Source organism: Vidua macroura, chromosome 1 (genome assembly GCF_024509145.1).
Source record: "Vidua macroura isolate BioBank_ID:100142 chromosome 1, ASM2450914v1, whole genome shotgun sequence".
Classification (NCBI taxonomy): Eukaryota; Metazoa; Chordata; class Aves; order Passeriformes; family Viduidae; genus Vidua; species Vidua macroura.
Window position 1 is genome coordinate 6587167 of NC_071571.1, and position 24819 is coordinate 6611985.

A 24819-nucleotide genomic window follows, 5' to 3' on the forward strand; every position below is an offset into this window, starting at 1 on the left:
TCATGGCTTTGCAGTTAAGCAGTGAGATTTCTGTGTGACAGTGTTAGAGAGAGAGCCTGTTTCACAAGAGTGTAATTCATCTGTATGCACAGGGTCAGCCTGAGATTTAAACGCTGTGTAAGACCCTTTTAAGCTCCTTGGGCTCAACTGCTCCGTAGATTGTTGCCTTGCAGAAGTGAGGGAGTTTGACATGGTAAGAACAATGGGTAAATTATTTTTGAGGAGGGTGGGTTTTGGTTTTTTGCTTTACTCTGTGGATATTTTATTCTTGGGAGATGATGACCTGCTGCAGTCTGGGAAATGTAAGCTTGAATTTTGACGTATATTCTTTTTGGATGCAAGTCACTAAGGACTTACAATTGCATTGCCAAAGTAAATGGTGTCTTTATGATGTTCTTTGGGATCATTAACAGCTTCTGCCTTTGTTTAATAGTTTCCCATATTGAGAAGGAATAATTTGTTTGTACTTATAAATGTTCTGGTTTGTTCTTTGCCAGACTGACCTGAAAACTCCTGGTTTCTGACTTTTTGAGTAGTTTGAAAAATGCATCAGCATACACGATTGACTCCTACCCCAATATTTGTTTTCTTAAAATAAAAGTTTTGCTAATTAAAAGGTGATTAAATTATTTCCTGACTTTTTGTTACTGTGGAAAGACTTTGTTTTGGTTAGGTAGTGATGAAAGAAATCAAATTCTTGGAGTCAGCATTTTTCCCCCTCAGTTTGAGGAACTGATCTGTATAGTTTTTGAGGCGTGTGGGTTTTTTTTGTGTGTATTTGGAGGTTATGTTTTGTTGGTTGTGGTTGGTTTTGTTTGGTTTCTTTTGCAGGGTGGGGGAAGGGTGTTGAACATTTTTTAGATTTGGGGAACTCCAGAAAGACCACCCAGTTCTCCTGGCCCATAAGTAAAATATTTTCACCAGCTTCATTTGCTTCACTTCACAGTTTTGCTTATGCAGTATAGCTTGGGAAAATTGTCTTACGGATGTCTAAAGTAAAAATCTACTCTGGGTTGCTTCCTTCCAGCTGAACCACGTAGCTTTTTTGAATCTGTGCTCTCTCATTCTATGCTTTAGGATAGGATCTGAGCTACAAAAATGGATGAAGTTGGACCTACTCTTGGGCAACTGGCTCACAGTGGCCCTGCTTGAGCAAGGGGGTGGGACAAGGTGACCTCCGGATGTCCTTTCCAGAACAATTCCATGAAGAATCAATTCCCTGTAGACATATTTAATTATATATTATATAGTAACATGTTTAATTCAAGGCAGGAGTACTGGAAACATACTATTGTGGAACAGATAATTATATAGCTATTCTGAGGAAAATTAATAATTTTTACCTTTAATTGTGGTGTGTCACTGGGCTCTTAGTGATTGTTTGCTCCATATTTTAATGCAGTGGTATCCACATTAAATGTGAAAACTGGTCATGTTTACTTTTTGAATGGGACAGTTAAAAGGGATTTACTTCTTTTAAGGTCTGTGCCTAAAGTTTAAGCTCTAAAAATCATTTAATAGAGGAGTAATCTATTGAATGTATTTTGCAATGTATAGGGTAACAGGCAGCACTCTCAAAATGTGTGTTTTCACTCTTTTCCAGGTAACTGAGAATGGGCCCTCAAGGATGCTGAGTCTACAATGGGAAGTGTCACACTTCGCTATTTCTGCTATGGGTGCCTCTTCACATCTGTGACCTGGACACTTCTGCTCTTTGTTTATTTCAACTTCAGTGAAGAGAACCAATCCTTCAAGAATGTGCCCATCAAGGGGCTGGAACCTCAGAGGCCATTTCCGAAAAAATTCTACCCCCGTTTTACACAGGGACCAGTTCATATACCTGAATTGCAACAGAAAGAGAATAAGATAGGAAACTCTTTTGGAAATCATATCCAGGATCCAGTTAAGGGGGAGATAGAATTCTCTCCTGAAATGGGTAAGTGGTTTTTAGTGTTGGTGACAAACTTAGTAACACAACAGGAGAAATGAGATTTTTTTTTGCAGAAAACTATCTCAGGGAAAAGTGTATAAGGAAGAAGTTTTCTTTGTTAAAATGCAAGTGGTATTTGTGGCTCTCTTCATTAGGAATTATTTGAAATTTATTCTACAGTGCTTCACCCAAAATACACTCTTTCTAACATTTACATCTATGCTGTGTAAGTGCTGATGAAGACTGGGTTACAGCAGGGTCTGCCGTTGATGAACTGAATCTTGCTTTCAGAAGGTTCAGTGTGTGCTTGTTTCATATCTTACTCCTGTTTTAATTGGACTCAAATACATAAGCTTTAATTAGCTACAGAGAAACTCTACTTATATGCAGTAATTAAAAATAACTTGATATCAATGAACAATGAAGAGGGCCCATTAATTTGGAGAATATGCTTGGAGTATGACTTAATCTACAAGAAATGCATGTGGGACAAACTTAAAATGCAAGATTGAGATGACAATGGTTAGAGCCAAATCCTGCTTACTTTGTACCAGCAAAGGTCTGTGTGTTTCACTGGAGCATGTTTCATCAATGAGGTGATTTAGTTTTGTGTTCCAAAATAAAATGCTTTGTGTATTCTAGTGCTTACAGCATATTCACTGCTGTGTTTAGATGTGCAAACAGGCACATTGTGTACTGGCTTAAATCTTGATTTTAGTCTGGAGGCAGAAGTGTTGTGGCAGAGTGTTGGGGTATTGGTTTCTGCTGCTGCTTTGGGAAATACAGCACAGAAACAAACCTTCATAGCCAGGGTCTAATGCTCAGATCTCAGTGAAGTCCCCTGTCATGACTGTGGACAAATAGTGAATCACGAGCTTCGTGAGTTCATAGAACTTTACCAAACTTCACTTTCTGAGTTGGTCATTAGTCCTGTGTGAATGTTAGAAAAATGGCAATTCATGTTGCCCTGTGGCATCGCAAGTGTTTTTCAGTTCACTGCAAAAAGCCTGAGTGCCAAGTGAGGTGAAGGCCAGTCCAGAGGTGGCCATTTCTTTCCAACTATTCAGTCTGGGCCAGGAAAGAAATGGAGCTTTTTAACTGAGAAGTCCTTTGATCTTCAAACCAAGTGACTGGTTTGGTTGGTGAAAGCCAAGGGGAGTTACAGTGCCAGGATAAATTCTACAGGAATCATCAGGACACAGCTCTTAAGACGAGGTGTTGTAGGAAAGGGCTCTCTGCAGTCTGCCTGAGGTAGGACAGTGATAAACACACAAAGCAAAAAAGAAAATAGAGTGAAGAGAAAGTATGATAGTCAAAATCAAACTGTCATCTGGTAGGTCAATCTGTCTTTTCTTTTTTCATTAATGTGCAAGAGCCACATAACTCTGCTTACGTAAAGCCTAAACTGAGGTTTTGATTGCAAGCCCCTTATTTTCCAAGGGCTTCTATATGCTGTTTGAACTGAAATCATTCAAGTCTTTTGCATGCATTAGATACTGTTCTTCATGAGGTGGTTTTAAAAACATTAGCACTCCTTGAATATATTCAGAGGATCAAAAAAATATAGTTGGCTATGGGTGGATTGTAGAATGAAACATTTGGGATGTGTTTTAAGCTCGTGCTTGGAATGCAAAAAACATTTTAAGGTGACCACAATACATTGTGCCACTGATTATGCCAGAACAATGTAGCTGGGTGCCTGAACTGACCAGCTGGAGATATTCCTTTGGGAATGGATGTGGTTCATTAGGGGACTGACTGACCCCTTTAGACTGCTGGGGCTGAAGGAGTGACACTGCCACTGTAAACAGACCTCATTCCTATCCCCACAGCACAGCTCATCCACAGTGGGAGCACTCAGCGTGAGCAGCACAGCCACAAGACACTGTGTGGGTGTGTCCCATTTATCTCACAGACATCACTACCCAACACTTCCCACTTGGTCCTGCTCAAGTGTCAGGGCATTTACTCTTGAGCTGTTTGATTGTGCAGCTGCATTGCCATTGCTGAACTCGAGACTAAAAGCCACAGGGTGGTAAATGTAAATGGTGGGAATGTGGATGGAATTCTCTCCAGAATGTCACTTGATACCTGTGGGTAGACTTTGTCATTGCGACACAGCTGTGCTCCGAAGGCCCAGAGGGATTACTTGTTTTGAAGCTTTTTTCCATTTCAAACTTTTTAAATTACTTCTCTTTTGAGTTTAACTCAACTCATTTTCTCCAGGCTTGAGCTCAGCTGGCTTTTTCATAGCTGGTGAAAACTGGAGAACACGAGGTGTGGAGACAGGCTGAGGATTGAGTTTATTCTGTCTCAGGGTGAGATTTTATTGCTGTCAGCAGCATCTGGATAGGAGGCTGTAGGGAAGATGGAGGCAGACTCCTTCCAGAGTGCATGGGATTTTGATAAGAAATTGGAGCGAGGGCATTTCAGTTATGGAAAAGGAAAAATATTTTCAGTGTGATGGTGGCCAAATGCTTGAACAGGGAAATAAGAGGTTGTAGAATCTCCATCTTTGGACATACTGAACTGCACTGGTTCTGAGCAACCTGGTCCAGCAAGAGCTGGACCTGCTTTTGGTAAGGAGATTAGACCAGGTGTCCCTTTCAATCTGAATTAGTCTGTGAATGTATAAAACATATTTTCCTAGAAGTATGGTAGTATGTAAATGAGGAACCCTCTTGTTAACTATTTTCTACAGATTTTGAATGATATGGAGATGATGGGCAGGGTGAAAGGAGGTAACTTATATCATCCTTGCTCACTTCTTGTACTGGAATTTCAGTACAATTGCCTCTGTAGCTTCATAATAACTGAAGAGGTGACAGGCATCTCATTCTGTGCAGCCAGCTGAATAGAGACAGTAAAAAATAATCACTCTGCTACCTGAATTGTTGCAGAAGTGGCTAGAGGCACAGGTGGTGGCAGACACCAGCTGTTTCTCCTTTGTGGAGCTGTGTGAAGTGCCACAATTCTGGTTCTGTTCACACTGGTGAGTGCATGGCTCAGTGAGAGAAGCCCATGGCACTGAGTCAAGGCAGGAAGGATGGCATTGAAAATTTCATCTTGGCTTATAGCAGTGTCCTAATACCAACAGTTACTTCTGCCATGCTTAGTAACAGTTGCCACTTCTGCTAAAATAATCAATAAACAGCAGCTCTGCTGGTGTTTTACTTGCTGTCAAAGTCCCAGGTGAGATAAACAAAAGTTTACAGTTGCATAGCTATTTTTGTTACCACGGACTTCAAACTGCATGAAATGGGAGCTGCTATTGTGAGGATTTTTCTACCATTCTAAATGTATTTCCTCACTCAAAAGTCCCATTACACACCTGTCACCTGTAGGGATAGATGCCTATTCATTGTGTGCCAAAGTCTATCCTCTGTTGCTTGTTTGATGTTGGTTTTAGATGATGATAAGAATTAGAGGCTATATGAGTGAAGGGAGGCAATAAACACAAAAGAGCCAGCAGTCTTTGGAGAAGGATTTAATTTTATTACAGCTGCAAGGGCTCATAAATGCTGCCTGTTTGTGAAAGGGAGCAGAAATAGTTGTACAAATACACACTTTGCAAAACTAGAGGGATTTTTAAGAGCATATAATGGGTTTTTGAAGAGGTTAAAGCATATGTTTCAATCCTTGATTTCTTTCAAATGATGTTTTTGAGCCTTCTAGCTGATCTTGGCATGTTTCTTTTGCAGGAATGATTTTTAATGAAGAAGATCAGGAAGTGAGAGACTTGGGCTATCAGAAGCATGCTTTCAATATGCTTATCAGCAATCGACTGGGATACCACAGGGAGGTGCCTGATACCAGAGATGCAAAGTAGGTGCTGATTTTTGGAGAGAACTTGGCATAGTTTCATGTGCTCAATGGCTTGTTACACCTGATGCAGTGTTTAATATTTTTGGTATTTCTGTCATACACTGTTCCATCTCCATGTGTTGATGAAGGCAGATTCTTCAGCTATTTAACAGGAGTGCTTGAGGTTAGGATTTCTGTTCTTTGGTCTTTTCTGTCTTTTTTGACTGAATATTGTTTCTGGAGATGTAATTTTTTTTTTGGTCAGCTGCTAAAGGTATATGATAGGTTGTGCACTGCTCTGAATATTTTCTATTAAAGAATAGATATTTTTCTATAATCTACCTGGTGCATATAGGGGAGGAACAACTTAGCTCTGTAACAACAATAAAGACTCCCAACACTGAAAAATAAATAAACTTGCATAAATTTTTCTAGTGGTTTCTCTGGTATGGGTGAATGTAATGAATTGTACTTGCTGATTGAGAATTGGGCTCATTCTAAGTAAATGGAAGTTTTTCTTGTATACTTCTGGGTTTTCATTTATAATTTCTTATTTTTATTGGATCCCCCCATGCCTGGCACCTTCATATGGCATTAATCTGTGATACTTGGCCCTATTACAAGTAAGGACAAGCTTTGAAAATAAGAAAGAATGATATATTCTTTGAGTGGGATTCATCTTGCAGATTAAGATGCTTAGATAACTGCTTGTTAGTCAGTTGTCTCTGCTTTTATTATAATTAGCAGAGATCCAGTCAGTGGAGTTAATGAAGCATGCAGAGCTCTTCAGCTGACAAAACACACTTGACAGCCTTAGGGTGAGCTGAACACTATTTAGACTGCACTGACAGCAGTGACTAGACTTAAGTGTCTTAATCTACCCTCTGAATCCCAGTGTTGGTTGTGTAAATAGGTATTTAGCACCAGTGGAGGTTTTCTGGGCTATCCAACTCTGTCTCCAGCAGCTGGCCAATAAAGCTGTGGTATTTTTGTGGGCCTCATGTCATATTTGAACTGTCTGAGCTACCTGAGGGGTACTAGGCTGTGTTTTGACAGCTGAAACAAGCCCTCACTATCTTCTGATAGTGGAATTGGATAGAGATTGAGGATCTCTGGTTCTTATTCCCACCTCAGTGCATAATATCCTGTTTCCTAACAAGCAGCAGTGTTAACTATTGAGTCTGTATTACGTGGAAAGTAACTTACTATGCTGGGTCCTCCTATAGCTGTTACATGTCTGGGCTCATTATGTTCACGTTAGGGGTTCCTCCTACACGTTTAATGTTTGTTATTTAGGAAGTTTCAGCAGTGACGCAGCTCTGTGGAAACCCCTCTGTAAATAGTGGCAAAAACTCTGTTCCTGATTGCAGATGCAGAGAGAAGTCCTACCCTGCTGATCTGCCCTCTGCCAGCGTTGTGATTTGTTTCTACAACGAGGCGCTCTCGGCCCTGCTCCGCACGGTGCACAGCGTCCTGGACCGCACCCCCGCCCACCTCCTGCACGAAATCATTCTGGTGGATGACAACAGTGAATTGGGTGAGAGACTCTTTAGGAATATTACACTACTGGGCCTTCCTGTGTTTTATTGACTGGTCAAAATAAATTGTGGAAGTCATCATGTAAAACCAGTTTGTACTGCAGCCCATCACCAGAGTGCCAGCCAGTAGAGATGTGTGGTGTCCTGAGATGCCCAAGGTGGCATCCTTTTTGCCACTGGTGCCATTTTACTGATGAGCTTTGTGTCATACAGGCTTTAACATTCAAAAACAGGTTTTGAAGGTAATAATCATAGAATCAAAGAATGCTGGGGGCTGGAAGGGACCTTAAAGATCATCTAGTCCCAACTCCTGCTGCCATGGGCAAGGGACACTTCCCACTAGACCAGGTTGCTCAAGGCCCTGTTCAGCCTGACCTTGAATGCTTCCAGGGATGGGGCATCCACAGCTTCCCTGGACAACTTGTTTCAGTGTCTCACAACCCTCACAGGAAAGAATTTCTTCTTAATATCTGACCTTAATTTTCACTCTTTCAATTTCTACTCATTACTCCATATCCTGTCACTACAGTTCCTGGTGAGTCCCTCTTCAGCTTTCCATGTAGGGTTCCTTCAGATACAGGAAGGTTGCAATGAGGTCTCCACACAACCTTCTGTTCTGCAGGCTGAACAACCCCAGTTTTCCCCTGCCTTCACAGGGGAGGTGCTCCACTCTTATCTCACCTCTTGCACGCACTGATGAGTGAGGGACATGAAGCAGTTGTTTATAATTTGGGTTTTTTAGCAGTTCCTGGCTTGGGCTGCTCAGGTGCTCAGAGCACATGACAGACAGGCCACTACTCGCTGTGAATGCATCTGAAAGGAGCTGGAGGCGCTCCCGGCTGCAGTCTGGCCGATGCATGGCTGTGGCACGATGGAAACAGTGCCGTGTTTTGTACTTGCTCAGCGTGGCTGGGCGGGCTCTGCGTGGCTCTCCAACAGCCTCTTGTGGCCATGCTGGGAGCGGCTGTCCTGGCTCTGGGGGCAGCCTCTGCTCCAGCAGGCATGGAGGGGCCCTGGAGGGGTAGGTTCTGCAGAGTTGCTTTGCTCCTGTTGAAGGATTGTTGCTTTTTCTCTCGATTGACAGACAAGGCAAAGACAGACACGCAATTCAAGCCTGGCCCTCAAAAAGCCTTTCATGTTGGCCCTTCAGAAGCCAAATTACTTTTGAGGAATGTGCTAGCATAGCAGTTTTGCCAGCATGACTTTGCAGGTTCCCTGCTCACCTCTGTTCAAGTCCACATCTTTTTTGCATTTTAAAAATGCTTTTTAGATAGTATTTTTATTTAATGCATATAATTATAGCTCCCTTGGTCTTGTTTGGTTTCTGGTTTAAGGTCTCACTTGCTCTAAGAGACTGATTAGATATGTCTGGTGTAGAATGGCATTCTCTTGTTATGCTGGAAGTTGATTTCTCTGAGATCAGATCAAATGTCGAGATACAAGAGAGAACAAAGATCAAACACTCTACCTTGTTGATAAGAATGTGTAGCAATTAAAAGCTTGTTTTGTTTTGTGTTTTGGGAACATATGCCTTGCTATAAAGTGTCTTGTGTAATTTGTTTTGTATTCAGAGCATGCCTTCAAAACTCAGTCTTTTGAATGTAAGGATGCATTTGATGGATGCCTGTGTTGAGGCAGTAATACCATCACTCTTCTGGTCTGTTGTTAAATTGAAGCAATTGGTGAATTGGAAACAAATTAAGTTCAAAACATTCAAGTAGCTATTTTTGTCTTTCTGACTTCAAATGAACTTGTTCTGAAGCCAAAGGCAGGAGGAGGTATTGTTTACACAGAATTACTGCTCTTGATGCTAATGATCCTGTGTTTTTGCTGCTCCTTAATTTTAATGGATGGATTCCTACAGCAGAAGAAAGGTGGGGACTGGGGATGGTTTGGGAACTGAGGAAATGGCTAAAAACTTTGGCTGTGTTGTGCATGTCATGAGCTCAGGCAGATTGCTTGATCTTTAACCCCTTTGTTTTGTTTCTTAATTAAAGATTAATTTTCCTTCCATTGCCTGCTTTCTGAAGTGGTGTTCTAGACGAAATTTTCTCTAGTTCTTCACCTGCAAATATGAGAACTGTGGTACACATCAGTGCTGTTGTGCAAACCTTGGGCCTTTGCACCTAGTTTTGCCTCAAAAACCTTCTTAGACTCAATCATCAACAGTTTTACTAGCCAATCAGGCATTGCCATGGCTCAGCTGAGCTCACTGTTGTATTTTTTTTCCATTCCCTGAAAGGCAGGATTTCTTTTTCTGGTATAACCTCTTTCTCCCTGATTTAGCCTTAACCTGTTATGAAAAAGCCTGAGGATGTGTTTTGAAGGCTGTTACTGGAGGCATTCTTCTGTGTAGGAGGAGAGATTGAGGAACAGAAAAGGAGCCAGTTGTCTGCAACTCAGTACTTTAGAACAGTTTAAAATAATAACACTCCAGACTCCCATCCTAGGGCCCGTTTTGCCTTTGTTGCCTAGATATGGAAGAAGGTAATGCCTAAAGTAATTTTTGAAGACTGGCTAAAAGGGAGCAATTCTCTCTTTGGAGGAAAATTTCTCAAGCTGGATTGAAGCAATTTTTTGGATTGTATCAGAAGTAGTCAGCCTTCCCAGTGGACATGAAGGTGACACACAAAAACCCAACAGCAAAAATCTCAAAATGTGTCTGAAACAAACCTGCCTGTTAAGAATGATCTGTGATGTGGGCACAGTTGCCAGCAGAATGCTATTTTTTGTGGGTCAAAAATCTACTGGCCCTTCCATTCTGCTGCTCAAGCCAATGTTATGGACCTGGTTTAGCTCCTGGTGTGGATGTGACATCTTTTCCTTTTTTTTTTTCCCTATTCTTTTCAGAAGTTTGCAGATGTGAAACTCCTTCCTTATTTGCCTCATCTACAGTAAGAGTTGAATTTGATAACTGAGCTTTTCTGCTTTGTGCTGTCCCATTGTTTCTGCAGGTGTACACTGTTTTTCTCTTGCTATAATGAATCAGGTGAAGAATGATTCAAACAGTATTTTTTTTTTTAGGTTTGCAAATCTGCCCTGCTTGTTTGGGTATCTCATTTGGGTAGCACTTTTTAAAGACTATTTAATCAATTTTCTAGGAAATTTTCTCTGAAAACATCTTCCCTATTGTCTCTGACATATGATGTCATTATTCCATACCAAGGGAAGGAATTCCTGTGACCCCAGTGAATTCTGTCTGTATCTCCCAGAGAGTTTCCTTAGTCCTAGAGTATTCTCTAGCATCATACTTGCTGTGTGTTACCTTCTCACTTCTGATCCACCATGTTTCCTTGCAGTGCAAAAGCTAAGATCTTAACATTTGGAATGGCATCTGGGAATCTCCTGCCTGAAAGTTCTTATTCCTCCTTAAGGTTACAGCTCTGACTTCCACATATATTCCCTTGGCATTTAATCTTGTTAACAACAACTTTAATGTTTGAGATGACATTCATCTGAATAATGTTTATTTTGGCATATCCTCTGATGAAAGTCTGTCTGCCTCTCTATACTGAGGTTCTCTATGAAGTCTCAGTTGGGTTTTTGCTTTTCTTTCTCATTTTATATTCCTCTTTATTTTTCCATAAGCTTATTGACTTATGCTTTTCCATTACTTCAGTCCTTATGTGTCCATCTTCTCTTCAGTAGTTCTGCTTTGATGTTAGAAACCACTGGCCTTGGGTGAAAGCAGTATTTACTCTTAAAATTGCCATTGATGTTAGCTAAGTTACAGTAGTGCCCATAGACTCCAGTGAACTCTGCACTCCTTCAAAAGCACAGGCTTGCCAGCAGAATCTTTGATCCTTTTGGGTTTTAGAAAAGCAACCAGCTGTGAGTGACTTGTACTTGGTATCTGTTGTTCTGTCAGTTAAGCAGGCACAGATAATAAAAGGTGTCTTCCTGCTTCTTCTGAAATGTGTCAGCATTTGTTTTCATGTATGGAATGCAGTAATTTAAATAATTTGCCTGCGTGAAATGTTTATTGTCGCATCTGTTGCAAATGCCAATCACCATGAGAAGAATTTGGAAACGTGTTTCTTTGAACAGCAATTTTTTTTTAGTCTAGTAGTTCCAGTTAACTTGAGTAATTTACTAAAGGCATTGCAGGGGAAGTATAGGATGTGGCAGTACTGTCCTTACGATACTCTTGCTTTGAAGCTCTGCTGTGTCAGGGTAATGTTTTGATCAAGATTTTGGCCATTTTTGAGTTAAATGTCTTGAGGTTTTAAATAGAGCTTTCAGAATTTCTGTCCTGTTGTTGAACTTGTGTTTTCCCCTTTTCAGCTGACTTGAAAAAAGACTTGAGTGAATATGTTAAAACTCAGCTTCCCAAAACCACAAAATTGGTAAGAAATGAGAAGAGGGAAGGCTTGATCAGAGGAAGGATGATTGGAGCCTCTCATGCCACAGGTACCATTGCTTTTTTCTCTTTTCCTTGCATACTTTGACAAGTAGTTGATTGGGTGACTTCTCTTTTTGTAGTGCAGCTTTTCAGATGTTGAATGTTTGACCTGTGGTTACTTTAGCCCCCTGAAGGGGGTCTCCATGTCATTCCACACTCTAAGCTATGCAACTTAGCATTATCCCCTTAGCATTCTTCCCCTGCACTATCTCAAATGATAACTGAAATTTGGATCCAAATTTGAGTGGTTTTTAAATCATGAGACACTTTGAGTGTCCCAGCTGTTGATTATTTTACTTTTTTTTTTTTTTCCTGGAGTCATTTGCTTTCAAGAAAATGAGATACTTTTTTAGAGTGGGTAAGTGAAATTGTGAAACAAAACCAGTATTGTGCCCTAAAAAAGTACCTCATTTTATTGAAAGTTATGAACACAAGTTATCATCGTCCCAGATCTTCCTCTGCACTGTATCTCAAACAACGACTGCAGTGTTAGTGAGACAATGTAGAGTTTTTCCTATATTTGCCCTGAAAGAATGTTGTTTCAGCAGCATCTCCATGTGGTCAAGATACTGTAGTTGCAGAACATTTTTTGCATGTTTTATGTGCAAACTTTTGCTCTAAAATGAAATCTGTTCTGTTTTAAGGTACCCTAATCTGGTTTTTAATGCTCAAATCTAATAGCAATGTTTTTTGTATAGGCTCTTCTGTTGCAGTGAGTGTTAATTAGGAAAACCAATATTTGGTGCTTTATGAGCAGTCTTTTCCAGAATGTGCTTTCAGTTAAATTCTCTGGCATCTGAGAAAGTGTGTGCTACTTTCTTAAATAATTTTGAGTGGCAGATAAGTCTCTTAATTGGTGTTTACTCATTAGCATTGTAATGGTATAATCCAGAGATAAGACTGTGCTTGCATTTTCCAAGCTGTGCTAAAATTCATTTCAGTTAGTGCAATTTTAAGTCATTTTATTGCTCTTCTGAACTGCAGGAGTTCCATCCCCATGCCCAGTCAAATACTGTCCGTGGGGTGACTTGTTATATTTGCATGCTCCAAAGTTGTTTTCTTTAAAGCTGTTTCCCATCTCTTCCACGTTATTCTAGTGTTAAATTTTATGTTTTGTCATAAAGATGCTGGTCCCTTTTTAGACCAAGTGAGCATGAGGGTATGTCATAGAACAAACTGTTCTTGCTGACTGGGGCAGGTAATCATGTAAATTGCCAAGTATTGCTTTGTCCACTGTGTGTGTGTTTGCACTGAATTGCATGTTTGTGTTCCATGGCACTGTGGATCTTTGTGTTGTGTGCTCTGCAGGGAAGGTGCTGGTGTTCCTGGACAGTCACTGTGAGGTGAATGAGATGTGGTTGCAGCCTCTGCTGACCCCCATCAGGGAGGATCCCAGGACCGTGGTGTGCCCCGTGATCGACATCATCAGTGCCGACACCCTCACCTACAGCTCCTCGCCCGTCGTGCGGGGGGGCTTTAACTGGGGCCTGCACTTCAAATGGGATCTCGTTCCCTTGGCAGAACTGGAAGGACCCGAGGGAGCCACTGCTCCAATCAAGTAAGGCTCCTCCTCTCTGCTGAGAAGCTCTGTGTAACACAGGGATGATCAGGAGCACTTCCTAAGCAGTAGGGAGTGTCCTCTGGCTGTGCAAGTTTAGGAGCAGGTGCCTAACCTGTCAAATATCTGACTTGTTTATTTCACTTAGAAATAGGGAGTGGTAACCAAAACTATTTCACTTAATTTCTTGTATTTAATTGTGAATTACATATATCTGTTTTATTAGGTCAAGAAAGCAGAATTTTAGAAAGTGCTTATACAATAGCAGGTTTTGCTGAAGATAAAATTCTGAGGGAGCTTATGGTAGTTTGTATTAAATTTGTCCAATAATTTCACTTTTGAGCTATGCATTGATGTTTGTTTCCAGTCTGTTGATGTGCTTGGCTTCATGATAATACTGTCTTTGTTGTAGGACAGTATTCCTACTCATACGAATTAATATTAGCCTGCTTTCCCACTAATACAAACTATATAATTTCTGTGATGAAGTGCTGAAGAATGACTAGATTGGGAAAATCTGTTAGTGGTAATAGGAATTTGTTTTTGAGGTCTTTTGAGAGTTGTTTTGAAACAAAATTCTCAGTAAATTTTCTAGTAATTCTCGGTAATATTTTCTAGTTGTAAATATCAATCTCGGTACAGAATTCAGGTTTGTCAGGTGGAGGAGCTTCCCCTTTTTTACAAAATAACTTTGTGGATAAGATTTTCCAAGTGAATCAGAAATTGGGTGTGTTTTCATTTCTCTCTCATTCCCTTTTCTTGGACTGTAAATGAAGAGCATTACTGCTGCCACAAACAGTTCCAGCACAGGTTCTCTGCTGTCATCCAACAGCTCTGCAGTTGGCCTTCCCATGTCTCCCCATCCCAAGATTTTGTCTGAGAAGCCAGGAAAATTATTAAGTTACTTAACAGTTTGACTGGCTTGTTTGGAAAGTGTCACTGTGGCAGTTTCTGAACCTGGAAGGAAAGGACGGACTGAAAAAAATCTGAGTGGGGAATCAGCATCAAGTGTTAAAATCCTTATTCTGTTAAGAGCTGTTCTCACATTTAATTTGGTCAGTGGCTGAAGGTTAGCTGTTATTGTGTTCAACACTGTTGTTGCATTCCTTCAACTCACTTTTATGAAAAAGTCCTATGCTAAAAAGACAGAGAGCTTTATAGTTAAAGCAAGTGTAATAATCTCAAAAGATTACCTTTTCTGAGTATGAAAGTGATTTTTTCTACCTAAAGGTCTCTAACTACTTTGAATAAGGAGCCTAGATTGCTATTTAACCTTGAAAAAGGCTTTCCATCCAACAGAAAGTATTGCATTTTAGAGACTTTCCACAATGAAGTATTTTGGTGTCAGAGTGGTAAAATTGAGAGTAACCTTTCAACCCAGTTTTTAAGGTGACAAACTGTAGAAATTTGTGTGAGAACAAGCAATGAAATCTTGGCCTAGGCTTGGTTTCATCACAGGGGGTTATTTGCAAGGATGGGGAAAAGCCTTTTTCCTCTACTCAGGTTTTACTCTACTTTTGTAGGTCATCCACATATTCCAGTGTTGTGATACAGTAGGAATTCAGTCTAGAGACTGAACAGTGAGGATCATATGTAGATTTTTACAGACTAGAACACATTCTAGTAACATACAGGCGAGGTGAAAAACTAGGAAATACCAGAGGGACCATCTGTATAAATACATGAAGTGTAAATAACTTGCCAGTAAACTGATAATTGAGTCAATAATGAAACAAAGCTGCCTCTTGCATTTAGTGTTCCTCTTTCTCTGTCCTCTTCCTTTTCCTCAAGTTTACCAGGTAAAGAAATATGATTTATAGATATTGGAACAATGGAAGATTACAAATACTACTTACAGATCTGCTTTTGCAAATGTTTTGAGACTAGAACTCATGTCTAAGTGACTGAAGGATTTAAATTGTGTTATGTTGGTTTATCAATTTGGACTTTGGGACCAACAGATTCAGCAAAAATTACTGTGTGGTGTTTTTTTCTCTGCCTAAAAGAAAATGAACTTCCTTCCATGTACCTTTTTAGGTCGCCCACCATGGCTGGAGGGCTGTTTGCCATGGATCGCGAGTACTTCAATGAGCTTGGGCAGTACGACAGTGGCATGGACATCTGGGGAGGAGAAAACCTGGAAATATCTTTTCGGGTAATCAGAGAATTTACAGCTCTGTAGTTGAATGTTTCTGGCTTTTTCTTGGGTTGGTGATGGAGCTTTTCATAATAGCTGTAAAGAAACATAGGAAAAGAAGAATTATGCAAGTTTTTGAAGTTAGTTTATAGCAATGTCTAATGAATTTCACAAGTTGATTAGAGATGTGTGGCTCACAACAATATTGCTAAGATGTAAGTTAGTATATTTCCTTAGACAGTTCAGCCTCCTTTTTGAGGACCTGGAAATGTAAAGTTTTCTGGAACTATATTGAGAGTCATGGAGAGGAGTCATCTTGGTTGGAAAAGTAATGAGAAAATCATAATCAGATGTTCTGAAAATGGAGCTGCATTGGGCTTCCTGTATTTTCTCTCATCTTCCCTGTCACTCCACTGAAAGAAAAACAACTTACTGTGCTTAATGTTGTGCTTCTCTCTTTATTTTTGTAAAGGGCATTCATCAACAGGTTTGACAAGAGTCTGCCTGAAAATGATATGTTATCATGACAGATATGAAAAGGGGATTAAAAGGTGAAGTTATCATAAAAAAAACAAACAAACATAAAACCAGACACACAACCGCCAAAACTTTAGAGAATCTGTCAGTTAGAGAAATCAAGATTAGTGTTCAAAAATAAGAACTGGAATTTCATACATTTGAGTGACTTTAAAGGAGTGTGTACTGAATAAATAAAATCTTTGAATTTTCAGTGTAAATGTAATTATTAGGTATCTGAGTAGGAGTGTGTGGAGTGTGAGGAGATTATTGTTGTTATCTTGTAATACACAGTTTCAGTAAAAAGGGCTTTGAACTATTGGAGCACATTCAGAGAATTTAGAGCTTCTGGAAGTCCATGTCTCTCTGGGGGAGGGTTGGAAAGAAGTTGAGTTTTAAAAGTGACTTGATTATGAACTGCTAATGTGGGACAATTTTCTGGGCCTGGAGGACATATTAGTCCATCAAAGGGCCAGTGCTGGTAATTTGCTGGGAGATGAAGTTAAAAAAGCAATTTTAAAAACATAAATGGAAGTAGAGTGTAAATAAATATAGATCCCTGGTACTACTCCCGAATGTAGCATCTGAATGGGAACAGTGTTTCTGAGTTCCCCTATCTTAACAGAAACAAACAGCTCTGTCCAATAAGTTTCCATACTTAGCTGAAAAGCTCTCCAGGTTCCCTTGATGACAAAGATTGGACTTTATCTGTCACAGAATTGTGGACAATTTTCATGCAGGTAAATGAATTTAGGTACCTTAGTCTGCAGGATTAGTCCTAGCCCATATATCCCAGTCTTTTCTGCTAGGTCGTTAGAGCAAAACAGCAAAATTTTCTGTTTGTCTCTTGAAAGCCATGATGTGTTTTGTGGAAAGTGTGGTCACATGAGAAAAAGAATCTTTTGTAACATGGAGATCTAAAAATCTAATTTGTCAGATAACATGACATGAAGGCCAACATTGCTGACACCTAATTCTGCATAACCTATAACCCTGCCAAGGTATCCCTTGAAGAAGGGGAGAAGTTATTGAGCAATCTGAACAGTGAGTGAGCAATCTGAGCATGTTCTGTTTTTCTGTGGACAGATCTGGATGTGTGGTGGCAGACTTCTGATCATCCCCTGCTCCAGGGTGGGACACATTTTCCGTAAGAGGCGTCCCTATGGCTCTCCCGGGGGACAGGACACTATGGCTCATAACTCACTGAGGCTGGCACATGTGTGGATGGATGAATACAAGGTAAGAGACTGTTCTAGGTCGTGAAATAAGGTTATTGAATGGTTATTGACTGGTTTGTTTGTCACAGAACTGTGTCAGAGTGAGAACTGTTATGTCTCTGATGGGGTTTTCCTTCTGTAGTCTGAACTCCTAATACTAGTTCTGAAAGGAGTTCCTAAATTCTGTAGAATTGTCATTTGGCTTTTGAGTACTTAAGTCTCCTCCTTGTTACTTTACTGCCTGCAGGAGATTGACTTCTATGCCTTTTTAGTGAAGTAAAAGATGATGGATGAGCTTTTGTAAGCTCTGCATTGCTTTGTGTCCAAATCAGTATTACGTGGCAACCATGTACTGTGCCTTCAGGTAGTTTCCATGTTGGTGAGACAGGGATTTTTTTTTGGCTGCTTGCTTGCATTCTGTTTTAATTAGCAATCTGTTTCTTAGTCTGTTTTGCCCTGGAAGAGCAGTAAGGATTAACTTCTGGATTCAAGGGCAAGTGTATTCCTTCCTTGTCTTCAGATCTTGATACTGATGCTTTTAAACATAGATCGGGTGTTTCTGAGACCCTCATCTCTGAGATACTTAAAGACATTTTGCCCTCTGAGACCATAGGATTTGCTGTGTGCTCAGATCCTGTTCTCCCTACAATTTCTATACAACATATATTTTATTAATTTTGTATTCTTTAGAGGTTTATGTTTCATTCCTCATCCATTACCTTGACCTTCAATTTGAGGAACCTGTTGGAAGTCATGAATTTTTATCTCCATTCTTCATCTCTGTAATACTTTGGTAGATCTGATCTATCACCTTCCCTTTTACTGATGTCTGGGCACAATTATTTTGTGATTAATGATGGCTTTTTCTGGAGCTTGGACTGGTTTCTTTGTTATAATTTCCAGTTGAACTGCTTTATCCAGCAAGCACTTGAACTGCTGATTCTAGCAGTCTCTTATCACAGATTTGTGTCCAGAATTTTTCCAGCTGTTTCTGTTCTGATTCTTTGATAGCTGCCAGAGAATGTATGGAAGACAAGCTTGGAAATATTTTTGTTTTTATAAGAATAATGCGAATATTTAGGGCCAGTATAATTTACCAGAGCAATCTAACAATCCACAGTACAAAGATAGGACTTAATGGAGTAAATATCAGTATTTAATAAATGAAATGGCATAAGGGAAATGATTCAGCAAAGTTTTCATAACTGTCAAAAGCAAAATGCAAAAGTATTACTTCATGTATACAGTGGTAAAAAATAACACATGCAAGGTAGATTACCAGCATTTGAATTTCAACCAGGAAAGAGGAAGCTGGAATAGCAGAGCTACTTTTTGAAGCAGGCCAGATTGTGATGTCCAGTCTGTCTCCAGACTTACTCAGAGCTGGCCAACAGTCCAGTGTACACCAAGTACCTATTTCCCATTCCTCTGCTGTTAAAATAGCATCAGTGATACATCAAGCACATCCAAATACTCAAAGATCTTGATGAGGAGAGATGTGTAACTTGTCCAGAGGTGATGCTGTCTGTTCTGGGTATCAGAGAGCAAGAAATAAATGAAAACTGTCAGAACTACATCATGGTGGGTGGATTCTAGATGTCTCCTAGAGATGAATCCAGCAACATACCATAGTTCAGTGCCCTGAAAACTGAATTCTAAATGGTACCTAGTAAACAAATTAATATGCAAATACAGTGCCTTTTTTGTGGGCTCTATAAATCTATCTGGAATTAAATGCTAAAAGGGGATTTTTTCCCAGTTTTAGCAATAGTATTTGTCCCACACACATTCATGAGTTCCTGTTTGTCCCCATTGTCTCTGCATTGGAGTGAAGCAGCACATGAGATTGGGTTGGAATCTTAACCTTTCTTCAACTAATCTGTAAGACTCTTGATTATCATAATAAAATAGAATGTGAGAAGAATAACATTGTGGGAACCTTTTTTGAGATGATGCAGATGAATGGAAAGAACTGGGCTTCCCAGAAAGCCCAGGTGACAGTTCTGATTATTCACATGAATAAGGTGTGTTCCCACTGAACTTCATTATATTAGTCCCATTTATAGGTCTATTCTGGAATGGTTTTACCCTGATCATTTGTAAAATTGGAAGGCTGGAAACTGTGCAAGACAAAACACACTGGAATCCCACAACAATGAAAACGATCCATTGAACAATCAAAATAATTTCAAGAAACCTTTGTCAGATGAGGTTGCTGATGATACGTGTATCTGTTTTTTACATACTGATTTTAGAATGCCTGTACTGACAATGGAATAAAGTCAGGGGCTGATTTGTTTCTTCCTCAAGCTGGCATCTAAAAAAGATCAGCAAATTTGTACCCAAGAATTATCTTCATAAAAAAAAATCCCTCAGTTAGAAAGATTAGTTCAGAGTTAGGCAAGATTAAATCTCACTTCCTGTGACAATGCAAGCATTGCAATTTCCTACTGCCAGTTTCAAACCACTGGTTGAAAGCACTAGCAAAATGAAATTAAATTTTGGGAGTTCTGGAAAAAGGAAAAAATTGGGAATCAGTAATCTGAATTTTTTCCCCTCTTTTCCCCAACCTGTTTCTCTTAAATACAGGAGCAGTATTTTGCTTTGAGACCTGAGCTGAGGACGAGGAGCTATGGAAATATCACCGACCGTGTAGAACTGAGGAAGAGATTAAACTGCAAGTCATTTAAGTGGTATTTAGATAACATCTACCCTGAGATGCAAATATCTGGGCCCAATGCCAAAGCTCCACAGCCAGTTTTTATTAATAGAGCACAGAAACGACCAAAAATAATCCAGCGTGGAAGGGTAAGAGAAACTTAAATATATAGATTTCTGGTGTGTTAATTATTATGAGACTCTTTTTCCTTAAAGATTTGCTCAAATACAACAAAAATAGTCTGTTTCCATAAGTTTTGCAACAAGTTCTCTTGAAAATAACAGGATTTGTGTCAAATCAGTTCCAGTCTGATCTATATTTCAGGTCATCCTTACACTAGATACTGTTCCATGAAGTTTCTTACCTTGAAGTTCTGAGTTAGAAAGTTTTGCAGTCTTTAGAGTGTGTTTTCATAGCTGTTAGTTCTGAAGATCGATTTGGACAGAGAGAAATTTGGCCTCAAATATTCACACTCTGTTGGTTTATGATAAGAGTACAGTGTAATTAGTTTCCAAACTCATTGCTTTTACTGGGTGATTTTCTGCAAAGGTGAACATGTGCATCTGAGGCTGATGATGGCTTTTCTAGTCTTTGCTGTTAACTAATGAACAAAAGATGAGTTTTTCTCCTCTTTTTTTTTTTTCTTCAAAGTAGAAGTGAAGAAAGAAATTTTTTTGTGTGTTCATGAAGGGAATCATGATTAAATTCATGCCTTAGCTCTGACACCTTTGCTTATGGGTTTGTATGCAGGCAGAGTCACCAGACAGCTGTATCTGCTCTTTCCAGGGTCAAATTCACTTGATGTGTGCGTTTTATGCTTCCCCAAAATAATGGATAGTTTCAAACCCAAGACAACTATCTTGGTGTCTTCTCTGTGGAAGAAAATACTCTGGAATAAACTGCTCACACATAATGGCTAGCAGGTTCCCTTTTAGCTCAGTAGTTGGAGGCATTTAGTAGTGATGTCCCCACAGGCTGCAGTAGCTGCTGATGATGGCTGGTTCTGCAAGAAGTGAGTCAGGACCTGTGTTCATGCAGGACCTAATGACACCATTAGATTTTTTGCTTGGAAGCAGCTGTGTGGGAATCCTCAATTTTTGCAGTATTTTTATAGCAATATCCCAGCCAAGCTGTGAAGTATATGTGATTTCTCTGAATAAAACTGATGGGCTGATTCCCCTAGTTGTTGGATGCTGTTACTCCCCTAGTCAGACCTTTTCTTCTTACTTTTAAAATTTAATAGCTTTCTGCTTTCATTCAGACAGAAATTTAACTGAGAAGTTGTTGATTTTGGAGAGAACTCCTTGAATGATCTGAATATCTCAGCAACACTTAAGGTTAAATCTTCCCTGTAGTTATTTACCGTGGTTTAATTTTGAGGAAAACTATGTGCACCCTTAAGAAATGGGGAAAAAAAGCAGAAAAATGCAGTTCCTTGGCTTGGTTCTCTGGGGTTCAAGAATTATACCCAGCATTGTATGAGAGAGTCAGCTTTGGCTCTAATGGCTGTATAAACTATTTCCAGATGCCTGCAAGGAACAGAATGATCAGCCAATGTCACCACTGCATGCCAGACTCTTTAGGATTTGGGAGGAATCACTCCAAATCTCAGTTTATTCTCAAAAACTAATTGGGCCACAGATAAGTGGTGGTTTGATAGCTGGGAAGAAATGTAATGATCACAAATGGTTGCAGCTGTTACCAGTGTTATCCAATGCTGGCCATGATGGCCAATAAAAAAAAAGGACAAAAATCATACAAAACTCATGTACTCTATGGTTTAAAAATCTTCTGTTGCTTGAGGAATAATGCAAATGAGATCTGTGCTAGATCTGGGGTGTGAGGAAATGTTACTTAGAATGTCTTGTGTCATTTGTTTTAGATGTGTGTGGGGAACAGGAGAAGCATGGTGCACCCAAGGCAATTGTTGATGTGCCCTGGGACAGCTATTTCCAGAAATGGTGTTTAGTGAAAAATATTATTTGGTATTTGTGCTAATTGTTGCTATCATGTGATCGAGCAGTTTGTTCCTTTTATTACTGGAAGTGTATTTTGGTTTCCAAAAATTTGTAGTGTCAATAGCAATGCCAAGACAGCTATGGATGTCTTCATAATAAAGTTCAGCTGGCTAGTTAATCAGCCTGGCCTGGTGTTCAGGACATTCTTTTTTCCTCTACATCCAGTTCCAGATTGGAAATAAGTATTTTTAATGTGGGTGTCAGATCTGAGGCCCTGCCATCTCTCAGCTTGTAGTGTGCAGGCAGTGTTTGCTGCCTGCAGAGCCTGATCCCCACCACATCAGGGGAAGAGAAATAATCAGGCTGAAAAGAAGTCATCTGCTGGCCAGCAGTTAGTTCAGAGCATGTGTGTAATTTAAAGCCAGAATTAGAGGTACTTCATCTGCCTGAGTACCTCTGTGGGGATACATTGAGATATTAATGATTTTTTGATTCTTGAAATAGAACAACCTAAACTTTGTACAGCAGAAAATGCCTTGGATGTCTCTTAGGGTGGGCATCATTGTTCAAATGAGGAGAGAGTGCCAGCTTGCTGAGAGCCTCCTTGTTTGCTCTGATGGTAGATGCTTACAGTTCTGCATCACAGGACAGGCTTCTGACTTGAATTCAGGCCTCTGATACACCATTCCCCTAAATCAGACTAGGTAGGGCATTAGAGCAAAAATAGCATTTGGATGCTTGTAAAATGTTCTCTTCCTTCCTGATCCATCAGTAAAATACCATAGCTGATAATAGTGGCTTTTCAGTTACGTAAATGCTCTTGAAAATCAATTTGCAAACAACATAAATCTCTAAAATTGTTTTTATTTCAGTAATTCCTGCTCCTTTCTCAGGGAGGTGGTCCTGTTTCATGATGAGAAGCTGTAGGAGGACCTTATGTTTAAGCTAAACTGTAGTAAAATGCAGTTCATATAGTACAGTCAATATTCTTGAGTAGAATTTGTAGGGCCTTAGACTTCCATGGAGAGTGAAGAGAGCAAAGAACCTTGACAGAGTAGAGCCAGCATGTGTGTGCTGCAGTTGTACCAGAGAGAGAGATCTTGATGTAATTAGAAAGCAAATTGGAACTGTTTAATGCAGTTTTTTCTCCAAATTATCTGAAAAACAGAATGATATTTTAAAAGGGAAGATTTTTTAATTACTGGAAGTGTTGGCTGAGTTTTTTTGAGCACACTAGGGGATCTAGGGCTGTTTTTTACTGACTATCAAACTGTTTTCCTTTCATAGCTGTATCACCTCCAAACCAACAAATGCCTGGTTGCCCAGGGCCACCCAAGTCAGAAAGGAGGCCTGGTGGTGGTTCGGGAATGTGACTACAACGATCAGAACCAGGTATGAGATTCCCAATTATATTGAAGAGCAATTCTTGCCTTTAGAATGACCAATATGTTTTCCTGCTGGCAAAGTGCCCTGGTGTGACATCTCATCAGCAGACAGGCTGCTTACAGAGGGTCATTAAACCACGGGGCTGGCCAAGGACACTGTGGAGCTCCTACTAATGCTGAGTGTTGGATATTATCATCTCCTGTCTTTATGGTGTGAATTTCTCTATTTGGCTGAAGGCTGCCCTAAAGTGGCTCCTGATGGGTTCATAATCCACTGATTGGCACTTCAGAATTTGTAGCAGCTCTTTCAGCTGGTTCCTCATAGTGGAATTTAAAGCAGCCCTTTCCTGCCCTGCTGGTGTTTGTGTACTGCACAACCAGTCCTCTGCTGCTGGAGTGGCTGCAGTTTGGGACAAATGAACGATTTGGTGTTAAATAAAGGGAATTCAGAAGCTTCTTTAACTACAGGTGAATTGCTGATCTGGGGATTAATTTGGGATAGACGTGAAAACCTAATGAGAATTTTTGTATCGCTACATGAGGCCTTTGCTGTTTCACTTCTTTCAGGTGACAGAAATTCAGGACTTGGATAAAAAGTCTCCAGGATAGAGAGATCTTCAGCTAATGCCATAAAGGCTTACATAGCTAAGAACTACTCTGAGAACATTATGATTTAGGAGCCCGTGGGACACAATTCTAAAAGCTAGGTTGGATCTAAAGAGAAAAGTAATCAAAGACACAGAATAAATGGAGCATGGGATGTAAAGCAGCATAGCTTTAGTAAAGGTGGGTTGTACTGGACTGACTTGATGCTCTATGATATGGTTTTCAGAGTATGGAAACTGCAGCAGTGGAAGCAGAGTGATTTGTGATAGTCCCAGCAAAATGCTGTGTGCTTTGTCCCCTAATGGACTTTCTGCCTCCTATTGTGGCCTCACCAGCTGAGTGTGACAGAGGAAGACAGAGGGGTGTTTGCAGTTCTCTGGAGAAGTGTGGCTGGCTCTTGACATGTGGCCTTCAGGTCCAGTTGTCAGACAGGAGCAAGTACAAGTACATCCTTGTACTTCACCTTGAGAAATCATTGAGCATTGAGAAATCATCACTGCGACCAAATTACCACTTCCTGTGTTAAAGGTAGATTAATTAAAGCTGGCATGGGAAAGGAGTTTTTCCTATTTGATCTATTCCATTAGCTGTAAGACAGTCAGCAAGTCTTGTAAATATAAAGTGTGTATATATATATATAAAGTAATATAAAGTAACTGATGGGCACCATCATCACCAAGTGATTGTACGTTTGCAGTGCCAAAGCTGCAATTCTGAGCCATTCTGTCTTTGGGTGAGAAAGCCTGGGCATGGTGTCCACACAGTTATGCTTCCCTTCTCCTTGCTGCAATATTTCTCATAATAAAGTGCCACAAGCCTGAAGGAAAAACTCTGTTGATTTTCCACATTAAAGCTTTTTTCTGACTTTTTTTTAATCCAGGAGAACAAACTTCAGTTATCCCTTTGGTGCTGAGAAAGACAAATCTGTGCTCTGATTGTTGATCTTTGGCTTCTTTTCTCATGAATCTGGTTTACTAGTGGTAAATTTAGCAATTATTTCTCATTAAAAAAAACTGGCTGTGCTATCTTCTTTCACAATGATTTTGTTCTCCAACCAAGTATGTCAACCAATACTGTTTTTCTGCTATTAGACTTTTGTTCTCCTAATA

At 39.9% G+C, this 24819-nt stretch overlaps 1 protein-coding gene across 4 annotated transcripts in view; it reads left to right on the forward strand.

Moving 5' to 3' along the window:
• The window catches only part of GALNT11 (polypeptide N-acetylgalactosaminyltransferase 11), a 46784-nt gene that overhangs the window by 13983 nt on the left and 7982 nt on the right, over positions 1-24819 (forward strand). For 3 of the 4 annotated variants that reach the window (XM_053995734.1, XM_053995743.1, XM_053995752.1), the window contains exons 2-10: positions 1604-1936; positions 5632-5755; positions 7105-7271; positions 11557-11682; positions 12983-13232; positions 15270-15387; positions 16972-17124; positions 19692-19910; positions 23007-23111. In XM_053995734.1, coding sequence (XP_053851709.1) covers positions 1642-1936; positions 5632-5755; positions 7105-7271; positions 11557-11682; positions 12983-13232; positions 15270-15387; positions 16972-17124; positions 19692-19910; positions 23007-23111 — 1557 coding nt within the window. In that variant the 5' untranslated portion in view covers positions 1604-1641. Of the gene's footprint in view, positions 1-174; positions 194-1603; positions 1937-5631; positions 5756-7104; positions 7272-11556; positions 11683-12982; positions 13233-15269; positions 15388-16971; positions 17125-19691; positions 19911-23006; positions 23112-24819 lie in introns of those variants that run through there. The other variant, XM_053995761.1, reaches the window with a different exon arrangement.